The sequence below is a fragment of the Bos mutus genome, chromosome 2 (assembly GCF_027580195.1).
Source record: "Bos mutus isolate GX-2022 chromosome 2, NWIPB_WYAK_1.1, whole genome shotgun sequence".
In the NCBI taxonomy this organism is placed as follows: Eukaryota; Metazoa; Chordata; class Mammalia; order Artiodactyla; family Bovidae; genus Bos; species Bos mutus.
The window spans coordinates 20,028,158-20,052,423 of record NC_091618.1 but is presented as its reverse complement, the minus strand read 5'-3'; the positions used below and the strand labels follow the sequence as shown (position 1 = coordinate 20,052,423).

Below are 24,266 nucleotides of genomic sequence, written 5' to 3'. Positions count from 1 at the left end.
GGTTGCCATGTCCTTCTCCAGGGGATCTTCCCGACCCAGGGATCGAACCTGCATCTTCTGTGTTGGCAAGTAGTTTCTTTTCCACTGAGCCACCAGGGAAGCCCAATGTGAACTACACTAACTGTATACACACTAGAGTCCAGGCATAGCTCATTTTATTGTGTTTTGCAGATACTGTGCTTTTTACTTTTTGTTCTTTTTATTCATTTATTTTTTACAAATTAAAGGTTTGTGGCAACCTGCATTGGGCAAGACTATTGGTGCCATTTTTCCAGCAGCATTTGCTCATTTTATTTAGTTTAGTTTGGTCATATTTTGGTAGTTCTTTCAATATTTAAAGCTTTTCCATTGTTATTATGTTTGTTATGGAATCTATGATCAATGATCCTTGATGTTACTATTGTAATTGTTTTGGCATTTTTTTAGCAATAAAATATTTTTCAATTAAGGTATATACTATTTTGTGGCATAATGCTATTGCATATTTAATAGTCTTTGAGCGAAAGTCATGCTCAGCTGAGACCATTACTTGCTCAGTCATGTCCAACTCTGCAACCCCATGGTCTGTAGCCCACCAGGTTCTTCTGTCCATGGAATTATCCAGTAAGAATACTAGAGTGGGTAATCATTCCCTTCTCCAGGGGATCTTCCTGACCCAGGGATCAGACCCAGGGATCGAACCCAGGTCTCCTGAATTGCAGGAGGATTCTCCACTGTCTGAGCCACCAGGGATTAGTATGGTATAAACATAACTGTTTTACGCACTTGGAAATAAAAAAAATTCATGTGACTCACTTTATTGCATTGTTTGCTTTCCTGTGTCTGTAACCAAGTAATGTCTCTGAGATATGCCTGCAAACTAGTTAAAAATTGTTCAACAGACTTGTGGGCTTTTCAGGCTATTAAAAAAAATACTATCCTTGTCTTGCCTGAAGATTAACAACACTTCATAAAGCAGCTACAGCGTTAGAAGAATTCAGCAACCTTTATCTTTGTGTTGATTCACTATCATGGCAAAAAAATAGCCCGTGCAAGTCTGAATGAACACACACAGGAAGACAGCAAAGAGTAAATCACCCGGCAGAATTAAGATGTGGGAACAGTAACGCATTTTGTCTCCTTCCTGGACAAATTGTATGGGCTTCCAACCCCGTTTCTCTTCAGTTCTGTTGATTTATCTGTTTACTCAATTCTCGGTCTCAGCATAATATGAGTTATCTCGTGGATTTAGTCAGAAATGCAGGGGACCTCACTGTTCATTCATGGAAAGCACTGAGGAAGTTGTTGGTCTTTGGGGCATGGTAGGTACAGGTGTAGGTCAGCCACAGCAGCCTCTCTTCTGTGCCCCTCTGCTTCCTCCAGCAACCTCAATGGGTTCCCGTGTCAGTGACAAGAGGGGAAGTTCAGTGATTTGAAAGGCTAGTGGGACTGGGCTGCACCTTTGCAGTCTAGCTAGTCCACAGCAGCTCCCTGGTGGCTCATACAGTAAAGAATCTGCCTGCAATGTGGGAGACCTGGGTCAGCAAGATTCCCTGGAGAAGGGCATGGCAACCCACTCCAGTACTCTTGCCAGAGAATTCCACGGACAGAGGAGCCTGGCAGGCTACAGTCCATTGGACTGCAAAGAGTCGGCCATCACTGAGCGACTAACACTTTTTCACTGGTCCATAATGGTTGCAGAAGTAGAGGCTTGGGGTTCGCTGGCCGATTCTGGACCGCTGTCTGTGGTCTGCTTTGTCTTAACAGTCACGTTCCTGTCTCGGAAACTCTGAAACAGACCTGCCCCTAAGTGATTTACAGTGCAGCAGAATAAACTTGCCCTTCTGTCCTTATTGCTTCATCACCAAATAAAACAGCATCAATGACCCTTTCAAGTGAAGCCTCACAGTCTGCAGTGTCTTTTTAGCTAGGACTGGAGACTACAGAACTAGCCTAGGGTAATTCTTCAACTGGGTCAGGGCACTTCCTTGTTATAAAAAAAAAAAAAAAAAAAAGCGGTGGACCTTTTGAATTAGAGAATTGGGACTTCCGGGGAAGATAAAGCTGGGAGATAAACTGTTAATGTCTCATCTTCTGATAAACAGTTTTTCAAAATTAAGTGTCCTAAGGAAAGGCTTCACTGGTGGCTCAGATAGTGAAGAATCTGCCTGCAATGCAGGAGACCTGGGTTCAATCCCTGGGTAGGGAAGATCCCCTGGAGAAGGGAATGGCAACCTACTCCAGTATTCTTGCTTGGAGAATTCCATGGACAGAGAAGCTGGGTGGGCTACAGTCCATGGGGTGGCAAAGAGTTGGACACGACTGAGTAACTAACACTCTCAACACTTTCAAAGAAATGCTACAATTAAAAAAAATATATTCTGCTTATACCCCAGCAAATTAAAAGTTTATTAGGACTAGATCCTGTGCCTGGCAGTGATTGTATTTTAGGATAAGTGTAACAGAATCAATGAGACTTGACATGTTCCCATGCATTAAGTCTAATGTTAGAACTCTGTAAAAGTGAAAATATTTATTATACATGTGATGTGTTTAGGTTTCCCATCTTTGCAAGTGTGAGGAGCGAAGAGTGGTTTGAACAGTTCTATAAAATAACAAATACCATGAAAATGGGATTCACTGAGGTCAGTATATTAATCTTATTTCCAGTTGAATGACACCCTGACTCTATGTCCTTGTGTAAGTCCTGTAAGATTAAACAACATTAAGGTTCGTATGGATATTAACTCACCTCTGCACTGGTCAGGTTTTTATCTGGTCCAGATAAATACACCATAAGAAAGGGTTCTGAGGGTCTCATCATGGAGAAAAATCCAAACAGGCAGAGGATCACAGTGGGATAAATCCAAGACTGGCTCTCTGAAGTCTGGAAACAACTCATGGCTGATCAAGTGAAAACAAAACCAAAATGAACTGAGGTTTATTCTTTCTGGCATTCTGGATATCATGAAGAGCTGATTTCTAAATGTTTTATGAGAGGACAAAGTTTCCTCTATCTCAAGCTGACCTGAAAAGGTGAGTGATTAACTGCTTTCAAATATTTCTTACGGAAGCCAGTCAACCCTACTTTATCAACAAACTTCTTACTCATTATTGCTGGGAGTAGAGGCCCACTTCATTAGTGCTCTCCATCATAATCCTGGTAATAAGTAGCTACTAATAAAGGGTAAGGGCACGGCAACCCACTCCAGTATTCTTGCCTGGAGAATCCCATGGACAGAGGAGCCTGGTGGGCTACAGTCCACAGGTTTAGAAAGAGTCAGACACAACTGAAGTGACTTAGCATGCAATAAAGGGTAAGGGCTTCCCCAGAGGCTCAGTGGTAAAGAATACTTATGTAATGCAAGAGGTGTGGGTTTGATCCCTGGGTCAGGAAGCTCTCCTGAAGGAGGGCATAGTAACCCACACCAGTATTCTTGCTGAGAGAATCCCACGGGCAGAGACACCTGGCAGGCTGCGGTCCATGGGGTCCCAAAGAGTTGGACATGACTGAAGCGAATGAACACGCACACAATAAATGGTAAACAATGGGCCAATGGACATGTGAAAGTAAGTAAAACATCAGCTAGTGAATCTCTGGTGTACAGGCATACCCCAGAGATACTGCGAGTCTTTCAGACCACCACAGCAAAGCAAATATTACAATAAAGTGAGTCACACACTTTTTGGTTTCCCATTGCATATAAAATTGTGTTTACATTGCACTGTAGTCTATTATCTCTGCAAGACCATTATGTCTAACAAAGCACTGTGCATAACTTCATTAAAAAATACTTCATTGCCAAAAAATGCTAACCACCATTACAGCCTTCTGTGAATCGTAATAATCTTTCTGCCACACTACCATCCAAGATCACTAGTCACAGGTCACCATGAAAAACATTATAAAAATGAAAAAGTCTGAAATATTGTGAGAATTACCAAAAGGTGACACAGAGACAGCTCAGTTCAGTTCAGTCACTCAGTCGCGTCTGACTCTTTGTGATCCCATGAACTGCAGGATGCCAGGCCTCTCTGTCCATCACCAACTCCCAGAGTCTACCCAAACCCATGTCCATTGAGTCCGTGATGCCATCCAACCATCTCATCCTCTGTCGTCCCCTTCTCTTTCTGCCCTCAAGCTTTCCCAGCATCCAGGTCTTTTCCAAAGAGTCAGTTCTTCACATCAAGTGGCCAAAGCACTGGAGTTTCAGCTTCAATATCAGTCCTTCCAATGAACACCCAGGACTGATCTCTTTTAGGATGGATTGGTTGTATCTGCTTGCAGTCCAAGGGATTCTTAAGAGTCTTCTCCAACACCACAGTTCTAAAGCATCAGTTCTTCGGCACTGAGCTTTCTTTATAGTCCAACTCTCACATCCATACATGACTACTGGAAAAACCATAGCCTTGACTAGATGGACCTTTGTTGACAAAGTAATGTCTCTGCTTTTTAATATGCTGTCTAGGTTGGTCATAACTTTCCTTTCAAGGAGTAAGCATCTTTTAATTTCATGGCTGCAGTCACCATCTTTGGTGATTTTGGAGCCCCCAAAAATAAAATCTGACCCTGTTTCCACTGTTTCCCCATCTATTTTCCATGAAGTGATGGGACCAGATGCCATAATCTTAGTTCTCTGAATGTTGAGCTTTAAGCCAACTTTTCACTCTCCTCTTTGACTTTCATCAAGAGGCTCTTTAGTTCTTCTTCACTTTCTGCCATAAGGGTGGTGTCATTGGCATATCTGAGGTTATTGATATTTCTCCCGGCAATCTTGATTCCAGCTTGTGCTTCCTCCAGCCCAGTGTTTCTCATGATGTACTCTGCACATAAGTTAAATAAGCAGGGTGACAATATATAGCCTTGACATACTCCTTTTCCTATTTGGAACCAGTCTGTTGTTCCATGTCCAGTTCTAACTGTTGCTTCCTGACCTGCATACAGGTTTCTCAAGAGGCAGATCAGATGGTCTGGTATGTCCATCTCCTTCAGAATTTTCCACAGTTTATTGTGACCCACACAGTCAAAGGCTTTGGCATAGTCAAGAAAGCAGAAATAGATGTTTTTCTGGAACTCTTTTGCTTTTCTGATGATCCAGAGAATGTTGGCAATTTGATCTCTGGTTCCTCTGCCTTTTCTAAAACCAGCTTGAACATGTGGAAGTTCACGGTTCACATATTGCTGAAGCCTGGCTTGGAGAATTTTGAGCATTTCTTTACTAGCGTGTGAGATGAGTGCAACTGTGGGGTAGTTTGGACACAGAGACAGGAAGCGAGCAAATGATGTTGGGGAAAACGCTGTGGATAGACTTGCTCGAGGCAGGGTTGCCACAAATCTTCCATTTGTAAAAACGCAGAATCTTCAAAGCGTAAGTAAGTGCAATAAAAGGAAGTCAGTCTGTGCAAGACCCTAGGAGGTCAAACCTAGAACAGAGACTGACTTGGTCCAAGTTTCTATAATCTGCCTAGTACACTTTGCACAGAAACTTCTGACTCTGAAATCTTACTTAATATGCTGAAGGTATTTATTTACCCAATTTCTCTCCATCAGACTCTTTCCTTGCTTAGTATTGTGCTTGACACAAAACAGACATCCACATTATTTTTATGTGTCTATGATCTGGGAATTAGTAACTCTTCGGTTAAAAAATTGAGCTGGTAAAGCTCTGACTTGCCATCATTTTCTTGTTTCCCTTCTTTTCCATCTTGGTGTAACTCTGTGTTGTGAAAAGAATGCAGCATGTCTCAGACTGTTCTTCCCCTTTTTTTTATGATGGGCCCCATCTCATCTCTAAGTCTGCAGTTTCACACCACTCAAGGGGGCAGGTAGCTTACTGATCATTCATACAAGTTCATACTTCTTTTGCCAGCTCACCAATAACATTGCTTGAAATTCAAATTTCAGACAAAAACTCCGGTGAAGGATCTCATCCGCCAATGCTCAGAAAAACAAGAACAAAGCCTTTATTTTACGGCAGCCACATTTGAGAACATCTTGCTTTTTCATGTGGATTACAATGAGCTCATGCCTTCATAATTTTGCATCAAATTTTCCCCTGTAAAGGGGACATGTGTTTTGGTGGTCTTGGACATGGTTAAGTTCTCCAACACAATTCACAGGAAAGATACTAACCTGCTGTGAGCCTGAAGTGTTTCCTCTGCACTCACCCTCTCTGTCTGCCTGCCACTGGGGCACTCTAGGACTCTTGGCTGCTAATGTCTGGCTGTTCTACCCCCACAGTCCTTACTCCTCACATCCTTCCTTCCTCCCACCCCTCGCCCCCTTTTCCAGGTCATCTTGTCAAGCACTTGCCTCATTGCATAGCCCTTCCCTATTCTGGCCACTTACTATGCCTGTGAACTTGATTAGCATCAGAATAACTGGGGGTTTGGTGAAAATATGACTTCCTGGACTCCAGCCCTTAAGTGTGTGTGATTCATTCAGTAAGTCTAGTGAGGCCCATGAACCTACATTTATAGGTGCTGAGTGATGCTGATGCCAGAGCCCCAAGGACCCCTGGTTCCTTATCCATGCACTGGGCCGAGCTGCTCCATGCCACAGGGTTGGGAAGGAAGTGGGCAGAAATCAACTAGGGAGAGTTCCCAAACCTACACATAGACCTATTACCCTGAAGTTCTTTGCTGGTCCTCTAAGCCCTGGAATGTAGGAGACAGGTGGAAGACAGTCTGATGTTTCAGATAAGACTCTCAAACCCTGCCCCACCCACTAATCCCTTGATCAGATCAGATCTTTGTTAGACATAATGGTCTTGCAGAGATAATAGACTACAGTGCAATGTAAACACAATTTTATATGCAATGGGAAACCAAAAAGTGTGTGACTCACTTTATTGTAATATTTGCTTTGCTGTGGTGGTCTGAAAGACTTGCAGTATCTCTGGGGTATGCCTGTACACCAGAGACTCACTAGCTGATGTTTTACTTACTTTCACATGTCCATTGGCCCATTGTTTACCATTTATTGTGTGCGTGTTCATTCACTTCAGTCGTGTCGGACTCTTTGCGACCCCATGAATCGCAGCACGCCAGGCCTCCCTGTCCATCACCAACTCCTGGAGTTCACTCAGACTCACGTCCATCGAGTCATTGATGCCATCCAGCCATCTCACCCTCTGTCGTCCCCTTCTCCTCTTGCCCCCAATCCCTCCCAGCAGCAGAGTCTTTTCCAATGAGTCAACTCTTCGCATGAGGTGGCCAAAGTACTGGAGTTTCAGCTTTAGCATCATTCCTTCCAAAGAAATCCCAGGGCTGATCTCCTTCAGAATGGACTGGTTGGATCTCTTTGCAGTCCAAGGGACTCTCAAGAGTCTTCTCCAACACCACAGTTCAAAAGCATCAATTCTTCGGCGCTCAGCCTTCTTCACAGTCCAACTCTCACATCCATACATGACCACAGGAAAAACCATAGCCTGGACTAGATGAACCTTTATTGGCAAAGTAATGTCTCTGCTTTTGAATATGCTATCTAGGTTGGTTATAACGTTCCTTCCAAGGAGTAAGCGTCTTTTAACTTCATGGCTGCAGTCACCATCTGCAGTGATTTTGGAGCCCAGAAAAATAAAGTCTGACACTGTTTCCACTGTTTGCCCATCTATTTTCCATGAAGTGGTGGGACCAGATGCCATGATCTTCGTTTTCTGAATGTTGAGCTTTAAGCCAACTTTTGCACTCTCGACTTTCACCTTCATCAAGAGGCTTTTTAGTTTCTCTTCACTTTCTGCCATAAGGGTGGTGTCATCTGCATATCTGAGGTTATTGATATTTCTCCCAGCAACCTTGATTCCAGTTTGTGTTTCTTCCAGTCCAGCGTTTCTCATGATGTACTCTGCATATAAGTTAAATAAGCAGGGTGACAATATACAGCCTTGATGTACTCCTTTTCCTATTTGGAACCAGTCTGTTGTTCCATGTCCAGTTCTAACTGTTGCTTCCTGACCTGCATACAAATTTCTCAAGAGGCAGACCAGGTGGTCTGGTATTCCCATTCCTTTCAGAATTTTCCACAGTTTATTGTGATCCACACAGTCAAAGGCTTTGGCATAGTCAATAAAGCAGAAATAGATGTTTTTCTGGAACTCTCTTGCTTTTTCCATGATCCAGCGGATGTTGGCAATTTGATCTCTGGTTCCTCTGCCTTTTCTAAAACCAGCGTGAACATCAGGAAGTTCACGGTTCACATATTGCTGAAGCCTGGCTTGGAGAATTTTAAGCATTACTTTACTAGCATGTGAGATGAGTGCAATTGTGTGGTAGTTTGAGCATTCTTTGGCATTGCCTTTCTTTGGGATTGGAATGAAAACTGACCTTTTCCAGTCCTGTGGCCACTGCTGAGTTTTCCAAATTTGCTGGCATATTGAGTGCAGCACTTTCACAGCATCATCCTTCAGGATTTGGAATAGCTCAACTGGAATTCTATCACCTCCACTAGCTTTGTTCGTAATGATGCTTTCTAAGGCCCACTTGACTTCACATTCCAGGATGTCTGGCTCTAGGTCAGTGACCACACCATCGTGATTATCTGGGTCGTGAAGATCTTTTTTGTACAGTTCTTCTGTGTATTCTTGCCATCTCTTCTTAATATCTTCTGCTTCTGTTAGGTCCATACCATTTCTGTCCTTTATCGAGCCCATCTTTGCATGAAATGTTCCTTTGGTACCTCTGATTTTCTTGAAGAGATCTCTAGTCTTTCCCATTCTGTTGTTTTCCTCTATTTCTTTGCATTGATCGCTGAAGAAGGCTTTCTTATCTCTTCTTGCTATTCTTTGGAACTCTGCATTCAGATGTTTATATCTTTCCTTTTCTCCTTTGCTTTTCACTTCTCTTCTTTTCACAGCTATTTGTAAGGCCTCCCCAGACAGCCATTTTGCTTTTTTGCATTTCTTTTCCATGGGGATGGTCTTGATCCCTGTCTCCTGTACAATGTCAGAAACCTCATTCCATAGCTCATCAGGCACTCTATCTATCAGATCTAGGCCCTTAAATCTATTTCTCACTTCCACTGTATAATCGTAAGGGATTTGATTTAGGTCATACCTGAATGGTCTAGTGGTTTTCTCTACTTTCTTCAATTTAAGTCTGAATTTGACAATAAGGAGTTCATGGTCTGAGCCACAGTCAGCTCCTGGTCTTGTTTTTGCTGACTATATAGAGCTTCTCCATCTTTGGCTGCAAAGAATATAATCAATCTGATTTCAGTGTTGACCACCTGGTGATGTCCATGTATAGAGTCTTCTCTTGTGTTGTTGGAACAAGGTGTTTGCTATGACCAGTGCATTTTCTTGGCAAAACTCTATTAGTCTTTGCCCTGCTTCATTCTGTATTCCAAGGCCAAATTTGGACCAACCCCACGCCGTGGCTGCATGGGCACAGGAGGGCCTAGAGGAGCTATCCCACGTTGAAGGTCAGGAAGGGCAGTGGTGAGGAGATACCCCTCATCTAAGGTAAGGAGCATTGGCTGCGCTTTGCTGGAGCAGCCCTGAAGCGATACCCCATGCCCAAGGTAAGAGAAACCCAAGTAAGATGGTAGGTGTTGCAAGAGGGCATCAGAGGGCAAACACACTGAAACCATACTCACAGAAAACTAGTCAATCTAATCACACTAGGACCACAGCCTTGTCTAACTCAATGAAACTAAGCCATGCCCATGGGGCAACCCAAGACGGGCGGGTCATGGTGGAGAGATCTGACAGAATGTGGTCTACTGGAGAAGGGAATGGCAAACCACTTCAGTATTCTTGGCTTGAGAACCCCATGAACAGTATGAAAAGGCAAAATGATAGGATACTGAAAGAGAAACTCCCCAGGTCAGTAGGTGCCCAATATGCTACTGGAGATCAGTGGAGAAATAACTCCAGAAAGAATGAAGGGATGGAGCCAAAGCAAAAACAATACCCAGCTGTGGATATGACTGGTGATAGAAGCAAGGTCCAATGCTGTAAAGAGCAATATTGCATAGGAACCTGGAATGTCAGGTCCATGAATCAAGGGAAATTGGAAGTGGTCAAACAAGAGATGGCACGAGTGAATGTCGACATTCTAGGAATCAGCGAACTCAAATGGACTGGAATGGGTGAATTTAACTCAGATGACCATTATATCTACTACTGCGGGCAGGAATCCCTCAGAAGAAATGGAGTGGCCATCATGGTCAACAAAAGAGTCCGAAATGCAGTACCTGGATGCAATCTCAAAAACGAAAGAATGATCTCTGTTTGTTTCCAAGGCAAACCATTCAATATCACAGTAATCCAAGTCTATGCCCCAACCAGTAATGCTGAAGAAGCTGAAGTTGAACGGTTCTATGAAGACCTACAAGAATTGATGCTTTCGAATTGTGGTGCTGAAGAAGACTCTTGAGAGGCCCTTGGACTGCAAGGAGATCAAACCAGTCAATCCTAAAGGAAATCAACACTGAATATTCACTGGAAGGACTCATGCTGAAGCTGAAGCTACAATACTTTGGCCACCTGATGCAGAGAGCCAACTCACTGGAAAAGACTTAGATGCTGGGAAAGATTGAAGGCAAAGGAGAAGAGGGCAGCAGAGGATGAGATTTTTAGATAGCATCACCAATTCACTGGACACGAATTTGAGCAAACTCCAGGAGATAGTGAAGGACAGGAAAGCCTGGCATGCTGCCATCCATGGGGTTGCAGAGTCAGACATAACTTAGTGACTGAACAACAACTGGCTCCTTTAGTTGCCACAGCTATTAATATATATATATACCCACATATTTTATTATATGTTATATATTTTAATGTATATATTTAAATAACAATGTAAACATATTATATATTTTATCAAATTGTGTATTTATATGATATATTTATAATATAAAATTGTAATTTATGTATTATACATTTTATATATATATAAAATATATACATGGCCCCCAATTGCTCAGACACAGAAACTGAGCCTCCCCAAAGCTCATGGGCACTCAACTATAAAAGGCTAAAGCTGAATTCAGGGTTGGGTTTGTTGGTTCCAAGGTTATATCTTCCTTTTCTCTGATGGGTAATGCTTCCTACTTCCATGGCACCATTTCCACCACCTCCTCATTTCCTTGCCAGCTACCCTGGAAAGCGCTATTGATATGAGCTCTAGGATTCCAACCAAACCACCTGGTTATCACCCAAATCCTCGCTCTCCTCCTGGAGAAACCTGAGGCTACTGGTCTCACAATGATTGGAAGTTTTTGGTCACTATATTTTTATCTTATTGACATGCTACTATTTACTGTCATCATGGCTATGACTATGATAATCAAGTTACTTATGCAATTTCTTTGTACAATTTTTACATCTGGAAAATTATTTTTTTAAACCGAAGTACAGTCACTTTAAAATATTGTGTGTTTTAAGTGTACAGCAAAGTGATTCAGTTATATATATATATTTCCTTTTTCAGATTATTTTGCATTATAGATTATTAGAAGATACTGAATATAGCTCCCTGTGGTATACAGTAAATCCCTATTGCTTATCTATTTTATGTATAGTAGTTTTTATCTGTTAATCCCATACTCCTAGTTTGTCCCTCCCTACTTGCCTTTCTCCTTTGGTGACCAGAAGCTTGTTTTCTATGTCTGAGTCTGTTTCTATTTTGTATACACATTCATTTGTATAAATTTTTGGATTCCACATGCAAGTGGTATCATGTAGCATGTTTTAGTCTGACTTATTTCACCAAGCATAATACTGTCCATTCATGTTGCTGCAGATGGTAGTATTTCTATGGGTAATATTCCATTGCACATATGCACACCACATCTTCTTAATTCAATTGTCTGTTGATGGGTACTTGGGCTGCTACCATGTCTTAGCTATTATAAAGAGTGCCACTCTAAACACTGGGATGCATGTGTCATTTTGAATTAGTATTTTTATTTTTTTCTGGATTATATACCCAGGAATGAAATTGCTGGATCATACAGTAATTCTATTTTTAGTTTTAAAGGATTCTCCATATTGTTTTCCTCAGTGGCTGCCAATTATTTCAATTTTTTTCTGAAAATTTTATGAATTAGATAAAGGAGGTGGTATTGTCCTTGTTTTATATGTAATGAAACCAAGGGCCAGAGACAAGATTTGCACTGGTTTTCATGTTTAACCAACATCGAAACCTGGACTTGGACTCAGTTTTTCTAATTACAAGGTCAATAATCTTTCCTTTCATACTGTGTTGAGACTGCTTGGCTATATCCTCAGAATTCCAATTCCAATTTATTTTAGAACTGTGTCTTTCAGATGGTCAGTGTCAAAAAATTCTAGTGGGTTGTCAATAGAATTAAAAAAAATGTTTCATAAAAAACACTAAGTATCAAAGTGCACTGCAGAGTATGCCTGTTTCTTCCAAAACTTTAGTTTGGATTATCAGTTCATCAATACAGTTGATCCTTGAACCACAGGGGGTTAGGGATGCCATCTTTTCACACAGTTGAAAATCAGAGTAGAAGTTATAGTTGGCTTTCTGTGGTCCACTGTTCTACTCTATTCACGATTCTGGATCCATGGATACAACCGAACAGACTGTATTCTACTGTAGTACTTACCACTGAAAAAAGTCTATGACCAAGCACACCTATGCAGCACAAAACCATGTTGTTCAAGGGTTAACTTTATGACCAGGACTTTACATTACATTACTGCATATAGCCACTTGGTTAGATGTTGCAGAGGAAAGAAGAGAACTAAATATCTAATCACATCCCTCATAATAAACTCACCTGTTTATGTCATCATAGAACACCTGTTCTGTCTGGGATGCCCACAGACTTCATGGCAATGCACCATCCTGATAAAGCTGTTCTCTTGCTACTTTATCCATTTATCATTCCATTTGGACTCCACACAAAATTCTCCTCCTCCTAAAGAGTATTTTAAACTTCCCTTTGCTTCAGTGAATCTAACCTGAGGATATGAATCACATTGATTTTCTGAGTTGGCAGTTTTGAAAGAATATGCTTATCTTTCCCCTTTCTGTGTTTTCCAAATATGACAACCCTTTCAAAAGTTGTTCCTGTGGCAGCAATTCTCACATATTACTTCCATGCTCCATCACCATTTTTAAAAAGGTATAAAAACACTGCAGCAGGCAATAGGATGAAAGAGGGGGAAAAAAGGAAAAAAAAAGATGGTCTCCAAACAAAATTCAGCCTATCAGGCTACCATGACTTGAAATCTACAATGAAGATGCTGCAAGTAACAAGGGAGGCTGAATGAATCAACAGAGATTTGGAGCCTGGGAGTGCTCCTAGGAGGGTGAGCTCCTGCTGACAGGTGAGCTGAGCACTGAACTTTAGCCTCTGGTCACTGCTGAGCCACGGTGGCCCCTGGCAGGTGGCAGTCTCCTGGCTCAGCCTGCCCCACAGACCAGATCTAGTTGTGCCATCTGTACACACAGGCAGCATATCACACAGGCCCTGGGCGTACACTGCCACGTGCACCACTGGGGTGACCAGCCAGCCCTTGGGCCCTTGAACAAGCCCCCAAACCACCACCACCTTTTCGACTGGAAGTGACTCTCCTAAACTACTCTGGGACCTACATGTTCTTTTCTCTTTTTGCTGGCAGGCAGATAATGATTATTTTTCATTAAAATCCACAGCCATCTCACCAGGGTCCCTTCATATTCTACTCTTAAGTCTCCAGCATCTCTCAGTCGCTCATTTGGATCTAGGTCTCAGTTCAGTCAGTTCAGTTGATCAGTTGTGTCCGACTCTGTGACCCCATGAATTGCAGCATGCCAGGCCTCCCTGTCCATCACCAACTCCCAGAGTTCACTCAAACTTCACAACCAAGATAATCACGATGGTATGATCACTCACCTAGAGCCAGACATCCTGGAATGTGAAGTCAAGTGGGCCTTAGAAAGCATCACTATGAACAAAGCTAGTGGAGGTGATGGAATTCCAGTGGAGCTATTTCAAATCCTGAAAGATGATGCTGTGAAAGTGCTGCACTCAATATGCCAGCAAATTTGGAAAACTCAGCAGTGGCCACAGGACTGGAAAAGGTCAGTTTTCATTCCAATCCCAAAGAAAGACAATGCCAAAGAATGCTCAAACTACCGCACAATTGCACTCATCTCACATGCTAGTAAAGTAATGCTCAAAATTCTCCAAGCCAGGCTTCAGCAATACGTGAACCGTGAACTTCCAGATGCTTTAGAAAAGGCAGAGGAACCAGAGATCAAATTGCCAACATCCGCTGGATCATGGAAAAAGCAAGAGAGTTCCAGAAAAACATCTATTTCTGCTTTAGTGACTATGCCAAAGCCTTTGACTGTGTGGATCACAATAAACTGTGGAAAATTCTGAAAGAGATGGGAACACCAGACCACCTGACCTGCCTCTTGAGAAACCTGTATGCAGGTCAGGAGGCAACAGTTAGAACTGGACATGGATCTAGGTCTCGAAGGTCCCATATTTTTACTGCTGCTTCCCTTTCTCAGGGTATGTGGGGGCGGTAACCTTCTTAACATAATCTCTTTACTGGCATGTCTTATCTGACTTCACTTTGAGGTGCTCATAAGTTTTTATTTATTTCCTGAAGAAAAAAAAAATGAAGATTTACTTGTCTTTCAACTATGAACAGTTGGGCTGGGTGTTTCCATCTGCCTTGGAAAAATTTCTTTCTATGCAATCTCTTGCATGTTTTTAGTGTCTTGGTATAGAGTTCAGTTTTTCCTCTTCTCTTTTATTCCAAGAATTGCTGTGTTATTGACTTTTTCCATTTCTACTGTTATTTAACCATATCCTTAAATCTTTCTAACTGCTTTCAAGCAAACATTCTTTTTCATATGAATGTGCATAGCTTTAGTAATAATCTTAGGTATTTCCTGGATTTTATAATATCATCTCTGAAACTCTCAATTTTCTTATATGGACTGCAAAAGAAGTTCATTTGTCATTATAATTCTACAATGTGGGGAAAATGAAACTTTTTTAAATGGAAAGCAAACAAAAAAATTGACTCCTTTTCAAGGAGTTGCAAGGTTAACCCAGAACTCACATTTCTTGGTTCTTAAAGTCCAGACCCTCCACTTTGCTGTATGTACTTCAGTTAGTCTTCACTTGTAGACTCATTGTGTGGAACAAACCTTTTCCACATTTGTTCACACAAAAATTTTTCATGTATTATTCCTATATGCCACAGGGAAACATACTGGGCCTATGACAACTTCATCTAAATTTTAGGCATGGGCAGTGTCCTATTTCCTAATCCAAAGGCTGTGTATATGCATAAAAACTCTTATGACCATAGGTATTTCTAAATATATATTTTCATTTGCATAGGAAGGCAGCTATTAAAAAGCAAGAACTGGGCTTTCTGGTTCTTTGAGGTCTGGGTAGATTTCCTAGCTAAAAATCTTAGTTGATTAGATTCCTCCACCCACTCCCAGAAGATGGAATTCTGCTCAGAGCCAGTTTTCAGAGCTGTGGGGCTCCCTGAGGCAGGGGTCTCGGTGACCTGATCAAAGACCTACAAATCTGGTTTTGCAGAAGTTTCCCAGAACATTTATCTAGAGTACAAGGGATGGGTCAGCACCAAGCAATCATTTTATCATATCCTCTTCCATGCTTGTTTAGAAGATGCTGCCAGAACTAGCTGAGATGCTGGTAATTTAGAGGGAAACTATCTAGAAGCCCCAGTCTCTACCCCATTCCCATCCACCCCTCCTTACTAATTGTTCCATTCACCTTTGAGAGGGTGCTTGACAAGACAACCAGCATCTGAGAAGGGGACTGGCCTAATTTTCACATTATTCTCCAGAATCTCACACCTATCTCAAACAACACAGCATGAGACTGGTAATTCAAAGGGATCATGCATCACACAGCCTCTAAATTCCAAAGGGGCTGGGCAGCTGGGAAGTAGATGACATTTGCAAATGGCTTCACTCCCCAACGGAGAAGGCAATGGCACCCCACTCCAGTACTTTTGCCTGGAAAATCCCAGGGACAGAGGAGCCTGATAGGCTGCAGTCCATGGGGTCGCTAAGAGTCGGGCACGACTGAGCGACTTCACTTTTACTTCACTCCCCAAGGCCCAAAGCCTTTGTGAAAATAGAGTTAGGGCCAATATTTGTTACATTTTCCAAAAAACTCAAGCTCCCCTTTTAGATTTTTCAACCCTGCCACACCAAGCCCCTCACCAGACAGACGCAAACCAAAAATTTAATCACTGAAAAGTGAAACATCTGCGTTTTGCTGATAGAGTATAACAACTAATTATGCCTTTTAATCTATTTACTACTAAAACAGAAGAGAATATAATTTTGAGTAAAACATCCAAATCCAAGTCTGCTTAAGCAAGGCAAGCTGATGCTGGAGGAAGGCCTGGGGAAATGACTCCAGGGAATTGCTTAAGTACTATTGCTCTGTTGCAAAATCAAGGTTGGAGAGTGGTTTCACCAGTTTCTACTGAGAGACTGACTGCATTTTAGCTGTGACTTCATCTTATTTAAAATGCATTAATACTTATCACTACTTCATTCCATACAGAAAAACTAATTTCACATAACAGACTCTAGTACCAGAGAGTACCATTTAGAAGAAAACAGATCTTTATGACCAGGGCTGGTAAATATTTCATTGCAATGACAACAAGGACTAAACTTAAAACAAAAAGAAAGATAAATGGAATTTCATTAAAAAACCATATTTGCTCTTTAAGAGATACCATTTAGAAACCAGAAAGGAAAATCACAGAAAATGCTTCATAACCACTAGAAGGTCTGAATACAAAAACACTAGCTTACCAAATGTTCACAAAGATTTAGTGCAACTGGGTTGAGACAGGTGCTTGGGACAAAGTGAAATGGTACCAATTCTTTGGAAAACCTTTTGGCAATCCATATAAGAAAGTTCATGTGATTCATAATAGTAAAAAAAAAAAGGGAAGCAACTGAAATGTCCATTAAAAGGTGAATGAATAACCAATACTGTATATTTAAGCAACTAATACTGATTTTAATCAGCAATAGAAAAGAATGATTTGCAAAAATTTGGGTGAATATGGAAAACATTATGCTGTTCTAAAGAACCAAGACTCAAAGCCATACAGTTTCATTAATACATATAAAGCCCTAAGACAAGCACTACTAATCTGTAGTGATAGAAATTAGGTCAGTAGTTGCATGGGGTAGGAGATGGGGGTGGGGACTAACTGCAGTAGAACAAGGGAACTTTCTGGAGTGATGAAAAAGCTCTACATCTTTTTTTTTTTCCTTTCTTTTAAAAAAATTATTATTATTATTTTTTTTACTGTAGTGGTGATTATAAACTTAGATTTGTCAGAATCTATTTGCACTTTATGTATATTATACACCTCAATAAAGGTAATTTTTAAAAAAGGAGTGAATCATTAATACATGGACTAAAACAAGTAAATCTCAAATATTATGCTGCCTAAAAAGAATCCAGACACACAAAAACATCCTTATATGATACACCACTGATTAAAATTAGAAGGAGGGGCAGGACGTGGCAACTGTCTGTAAAGGCACAAGAGAGAACTTTCTGGGGATAATGAAATATCCTAAGTTCTGATATGCTAGTGTTACATACATGTATGCAATTATAGACACTCAAGCTAAAAATCTATACTTTGTATATTGCATGTACATTATACTTCAATTAACAGAAACATATCCCTTACCTTCCACCACCCCTTCACCCCCCATCAGAGCATTTTACTGTGTATGACTCTCCAAAGCCCTGGAACTTTCCTACTGCTGCAACTACTAAGGTTTTCCCAAATTCTACATTGGAGCAGGCCCTCAATTTAATCTGAAAATAGAACAGCATCTTTGAAATTGGGTCTGTCCTAGAATATTAGAATGGAAACAGGGCTCATAAATCAAACTCAGGACAGGCCAACAAACTTTGCAAGTCTGACCACATATAACATCCTAAAAAATAATACAGATAGAGTCAGAATTACCTGTTCCTTCTGTGCCCTGAACTTATTTCTTCCTAGAACCTAGTCCAATTTCCTGCCTTCAGATCCAACTTTGGCTCCCTCCTGCCAGCAGCCGCTGTGAGTCCCTATCACAATGTCCCTTCCTTTCATTGGAGTCTCAAGTCCCCCTCCTTCAGAACTGAGTTGTCAGGAGCAATGGCTTTATATGCACCAAACCACACCTCCTTCTAATGCTTTCGTATCTTGGAACCCACCCTCTTCCGAAGCCACCCTCTTTGGAATGCTGTTGAATAAGATCGAGATTCAGATTTTTCTAAAACACAGATGATTGAAAGTGAAAGTTACTTGCACAGCTGTATCTGACTCTTTGTGACCCCATGAACTGTATGTAGCCTGCCAGCTCCTCTGTCCATGAAATTCCCCAGGCAAGAATACTGGCGTGGGTTGCTATTCCCTTCTGCAACAGATGATTAGGGAGGTAAACATATCAAAACACTTTCTTCTCAGTAATATTACTGAAGTAATCTAGTTTCTCCAGAATTTTGTCGAAGTGACTTAGAATCGCAGGAAACTATGAAGTAGCCCTATTACCCATCAGCCACTCATAATCCTTCAGGTATCTCCCTCCTCCCAAACAAATCAAACCCAAAACCATGGACTCCTCACTGAAATGAAGCATCCACACTTCAAAAAGTAATTAGGTCCAGATATTCAATATGCTTCCCAGGTGGCTCAGATGGTAAAGAATCCTCTTGTCAATGCAGGAGACTCAGGTCCCATTCCTGGGTCGGGAAGATCCCCTGGAAAAGGAAACGGCAACCCACTCCAGTATTCTTGCCTTGGAAATCCCATGGACAAAGGAGCCTGGCAGATTACGGTCCATGGGGTCCCAAAGAATTGGACACGACTTAGCGACTGAACAACAACAATAAGATTCAATATTCAGGCTGAGGTAGTTCTGCTTTTGGTCAAAACCATAGCAAGAGTAGATACAAGTGACCTTTAAAATACACGCTTCAGGCGTGCGGTTGGGAACGCGGAGCCGACGGAGTCTATTCAACGGGGTTCCGGACCGGGCTATGGAGCAGGTAAATGAGCTCAAAGAGAGGGGCAACAAGGCCCTGAGTGCCGGCAACATTGACGATGCGCTGCAGTGCTACTCCGAAGCCATTAAGTTAGACCCCCAGAACCACGTGCTCTACAGCAATCGCTCCGCGGCCTATGCCAAGAAGGGAGACTACCAGAAGGCTTACGAGGACGGCTGCAAGACCGTTGACCTGAAGCCTGACTGGGGCAAGGGCTATTCACGAAAAGCAGCGGCTCTTGAATTCTTAAACCGATTTGAAGAAGCCAAGCAAACCTATGAAGAGGGTTTAAAACATGAAGCAAACAATCCTCAGCTCAAAGAAGGTTTACAGAATATGGAGGCCCGGCTGGCAGAAAGGAAATTCATGAACCCTTTCAACATGCCTAATCTGTACCAGAAGTTGGAGAGTGATCCCAGGACCAAGACTCTGCTCGCAGATCCTACCTACCGGGAACTGATCGAGCAGCTGCGGAACAAGCCGTCCGACCTGGGCATGAAACTGCAAGATCCCCGGATCATGACTACTCTTAGCGTCCTGCTCGGAGTTGATCTGGGCAGTATGGATGAAGAGGAGGAAGTTGCAACACCTCCACCACCACCTCCTCCCAAAAAGGAGACAAAACCAGAGCCAATGGAAGAAGATCTTCCAGAGAATAAGAAGCAGGCGCTGAGAGAAAAAGAGCTGGGGAATGAAGCCTACAAGAAGAAGGACTTTGACACGGCCTTGAAGCACTACGACAAAGCCAAAGACCTGGATCCCACCAACATGACGTACATAACCAACCAAGCAGCCGCGTACTTCGAAAAGGGTGACTATGGTCAATGCCGGGAGCTTTGTGAGAAGGCCATTGAAGTGGGGCGAGAAAACTGAGAAGACTACCGACAGATTGCCAAAGCTTATGCACGAATTGGCAACTCTTACTTCAAAGAAGAAAAGTACAAGGATGCCATCCATTTCTATAACAAGTCTCTGGCAGAGCACCGAACCCCAGATGTGCTCAAGAAATGCCAGCAGGCAGAGAAAATCTTGAAGAAGCAAGAGCGGCTGGCCTACATAAACCCTGACCTGGCCTTGGAGGAGAAGAACAAAGGCAATGAGTGTTTTCAGAAAGGGGACTACCCCCAGGCCATGAAGCACTACACGGAAGCCATCAAACGGAACCCCAAAGACGCCAAGCTGTACAGCAACCGAGCTGCCTGCTACACCAAGCTCCTGGAGTTCCAGCTGGCGCTCAAGGACTGTGAGGAGTGCATCCAGCTGGAGCCAACCTTCATCAAGGGTTATACCCGGAAAGCAGCTGCCCTGGAGGCGATGAAGGATTACACGAAAGCCATGGATGTCTACCAGAAAGCACTCGACCTGGACTCTAACTGCAAGGAGGCCGCAGATGGTTACCAGCGCTGCATGATGGCCCAGTATAACCGACACGACAGCCCCGAGGATGTGAAGCGGCGGGCCACGGCCGACCCGGAGGTGCAGCAAATGAGTGACCCGGCCATGCGGCTCATCCTGGAACAGATGCAGAAGGACCCCCAGGCGCTCAGCGAACACTTAAAGAACCCTGTGATAGCACAGAAGATCCAGAAGCTGATGGATGTGGGTCTGATAGCCATCCGGTGATGACTTGCGCATCATCCCCTTCCCTTCGCCCTCATGTGGAAAGAGGAGCTGGGACCGCGGCACGCAGCATGGAGCAGAAGGAAGAGAAGGGGCGACAAGCGAACAGCGTATCTATATATTTATACAGACCTACATGAAGATTCAGAGACTTACACTCGCGCATTCGTGCAGCTGCTGCCTCTGGGCCCTCCCAGCACACGCATGGTCCTTCCCCTGCCCCCCAGTCGCTGTCTCGGCTGCTCTCCCATAGTTGGTTATTTTTTATTTGGGGCAGTGGGCTTGTATGGGGAGGGGAGGGTGTTCTTCCCAACCTCAGGTCCCAACTGTCTTCATTCACATTGTTAACTCCACGTCCTCTTCTCCAATAAAACAAGCCAGTCAGGCGTGGTTATAAAAAAAAATAAAATAAAATAAAATAAAATACATGCTTCAAGTCTTATTTTATCATATTTGGCATCACTTTTTTTTTTTAATTTGCACGAAACATTTGTTGATAAATTGATCATCCCCTCTCAGATTGTTTATTCTCTGTGTGTCTATGGTTAGATAAATCTGGTGTCTGATGTAGCTGGATGGATATTCCTATTTAACCATTCCTATTTAAACTGGTGGAAGACTTTGATAGAAGTCAACCATCACATCCTGTCACTGAAATGCAGTGTGGTAACTAGTCAAAAATACGGAGTGGGTGGAAGTGGAGGGGAAAGTGGTGTTTCAAGGAAAACCTAGGCATTGTTTGAGCTATTTTACAACTCTGTAGTAACTCGGGCTTCCCTGATGGCTCAGGGGTTTAAGAATCCACCTGCCAATGCAGGAGACATGGGTTCTTTCCCTGGGTTGGGGAGATCCCCTGGAGAAGGAAAAGGCAACCCACTCCAGGATTTCTGCCTGAGAAATCTCATGGACAGAGTAGCCTGGTGGGCTACAGTCCATGGGGTCACCAAGAGTCAGACATGACTGAGCGACTGAGCCCTGAATTGTAATAACTCACAGGCAATGTGAAAGAACTCTTGTCTGTAGACATGAAAATGAGTTCTATCCAAGGAAGACATAGCCTTTTGCCCCTCTCTTCCATGGAAAACCAGTTTTACCTCCATTTCAACATTCCTGACCTATAAATGTACCAATTTCAGGGATTCTTCTTTGATCTGGTTCTAACAGCTTTAAGTGGAGTGGAGTTGCTCAGTCGTGTCTGACTCTTTGTGACCCCATGGACTGTAGCCTACCAGGCTCCTCTGTCCATGGGATTTTCCAGGCAATAGTACTGGAGTGGGGTGCCATTTCTTTCTCCAGGGGACCTTTCCGACCCAGGGATTGAATCCGGGTCCCAGTTTCCTTATTAATGAGTTAATAAAATCTTTATTGCATGCATTTATTTTATATCTGTATGAGTCATGACTATTTCTTTCTGAAAATTATCTTTTAATACTTGTTAAGTAACCTACCTTTCCGAGCCACCTCTTAAAATGTAGATAATCACATCTACCGCATTAGGTTGCCTCAGGAGCTGCTCCATCTGGTTCTTGGCCCCTATGAGGGAATCAGTCCACCTCCCTTCACGTTGCCCTCATACAGGCAGGCATTGCAAATCCAACCAGAATGAACACAGCTGGGCCTGCATAGTTCAGAGACAGTAATTTCCAGAAACACACACAGTAGTTCATTTCACCTAAACTGCTAAGGTTGTATACGTGTCTCTGAGTGTGTGCACGCTTGGTTGCTCTGTTGTGTCTGACTCTCTGTGGCCCCATGGACTGTAGCCCACCATGCTCCTCTGTCCATGGGATTTTCCAGGCAAGAATACTGGAGTGGGTTGCCATTTCCTACTCCAGCAGATTGCCATTTCCTACTCCGGGATGGAACCCATTATCTCTTTTGTCTCCCACTAGCTTCCTTGGTGGCTTAGACAGTAAAGAATCCACCTGCAATGTAGGAGACCTGGGTTTAATACCTGGGTTGGGAAGATGACCTGAAGGAGGACATGGCAATCCACTCCAGTATTCTTGTCTGGAGAATCCCCATGGACAGAGGAACCTGGCAGGCTGCAGTTCATGGGGTCACAAAGAGTGGGACATGACTGAGAGACTAAGCACAGCACCACCTGGGAAGAGAGCCAAATCAATTCACCTTTAAATATTTACGCTTGAATTGCATTTACCATTACCCAAACTTGAGACACCACTGTTGGCCGATAACCAATAATGACTGAAAGAAACTAGTATTTTTGTCCATTTCAGCTACCACTAAGATAGTCTGAAGAAAAACATACCAGCATACTTCCCAGCTACCATGGGTTCAGTTCCAGACCACCCCAATAAAGCAAATATTGCAATAAGGAGAGTCACTGGAGCTTTTTCCTTTCCCAGGACATGTAAAAATTTATGTTTACACTATATTGTAGCCTATTAAGAATGCAATAGCATTATGTCTAAAAAAACCCATGTTCATACCTTGATTTAAAAATACTTCAGTAAGAAAAATGTTAACCATCATGTGAGCCTTCAGCAAATAGTGGGAGTAACAGCAAAACTCACAGACCACCGTAACAAATACAATAATAATTTAAAGTCAGAAATACTGCAAAAATTACCAAAAGGGACAGACACAGAAGGGAGCAAATGCTGCTGGAACTATTGTGCGGATAGACTTGCTCGCAGAGGTGAGGTTGCCCAAACCTTCAGTTTGTATATAAAACTCAATAAAGGGAAGTACGTCTGTATCTGGAAGTTATGTTTACGGCTCTTTAAAATATATATCTTAATGAAATACATCTTCTACCTCAGGAGACTCTGATGTCTGCAGACGGAAAACTCTTCTGTGTATTTTTATAAATATTATTTCCATTACCCTTGAAAAATTTTAAGCACTCCACAAGCTCAAAGTTTTTGCATATTTACCGCGGCAACAAGGTCTTGATGAGTCATTGTTATACACGTTATTTGATGAATGGTATCCTTTCCAGAGTATCATTGTAAGGTACACGTTGCGTTATTTGTTAACTTCAATCACAGTCGTCTCAACAGGATCCCAGATCTCCTAACTTCAAAGTTTCCGTTCTTTCCCTCACTAGGACCTCTTCGACATTCTTGGATGAGGATTCAGAATTGTGCTTTAAGATTTCTTTACAGTTAAAAATCTGTGACCATGGATGTAACCATGGGGAATGCTGGCCCTGTATCAGAATTCTGGTTTTATGTAATCTGTTTTTTCCAGATGGTTGAGAGTAACAATTGTAGCCAAATCTACTTGCGCGCGTCTCAGCACTGTGTTTGGCAGGGCTGAGGATCCCAGGAGCCGCAGCAGGAAGGAGCTGGCATTCCGCCAAGGGCTGGGGGTGGGGGGCGGGGGTGGCGTGTAACCCAGGCCAGTCTGAACCCGCCCGCGGCAGCGCAGGTGCCCGCCCCCTCACGCTCCCAGCGGTGGGGGAGGGGAGACAAGGCTGCCGAAGGATGAAGGTATCTGTTTCATCAATTAATTTACCTCCCAGAGACATCCTTACCTACAGCAGGGGATTTCTGCTCACCAACTCGCTCACAGCCTGGGTTATCAAGTTCGGGGGACCAGCAACCTCGCCAGTCCGGTCCAGTGAACCAGGATCTAAAGGTAGCGCGGGGCCGTGGGCGAGGCG

At 42.8% G+C, this 24,266-nt stretch overlaps 1 protein-coding gene and 1 pseudogene across 2 annotated transcripts in view; one reads left to right on the top strand and one right to left on the bottom strand.

The window, feature by feature from the left end:
- SLC19A3 (solute carrier family 19 member 3) overlaps positions 1-24,266 on the bottom strand; it is a 31,036-nt gene extending 6,770 nt beyond the window's left edge. Inside the window, exons 1-2 of one of the 2 annotated variants that reach the window (XM_070379951.1) lie at positions 24,138-24,266; positions 2,732-2,883 (exon numbers count right to left, since the gene is read on the bottom strand). In XM_070379951.1, the coding sequence (XP_070236052.1) occupies positions 2,732-2,881 (150 nt within the window). In that variant the 5' untranslated portion in view covers positions 2,882-2,883; positions 24,138-24,266. Of the gene's footprint in view, positions 1-2,731; positions 2,884-17,951; positions 18,091-24,137 lie in introns of those variants that run through there. The other variant, XM_005890149.2, reaches the window with a different exon arrangement.
- On the top strand, positions 18,956-21,033 carry LOC102266346 (stress-induced-phosphoprotein 1 pseudogene; annotated as a pseudogene).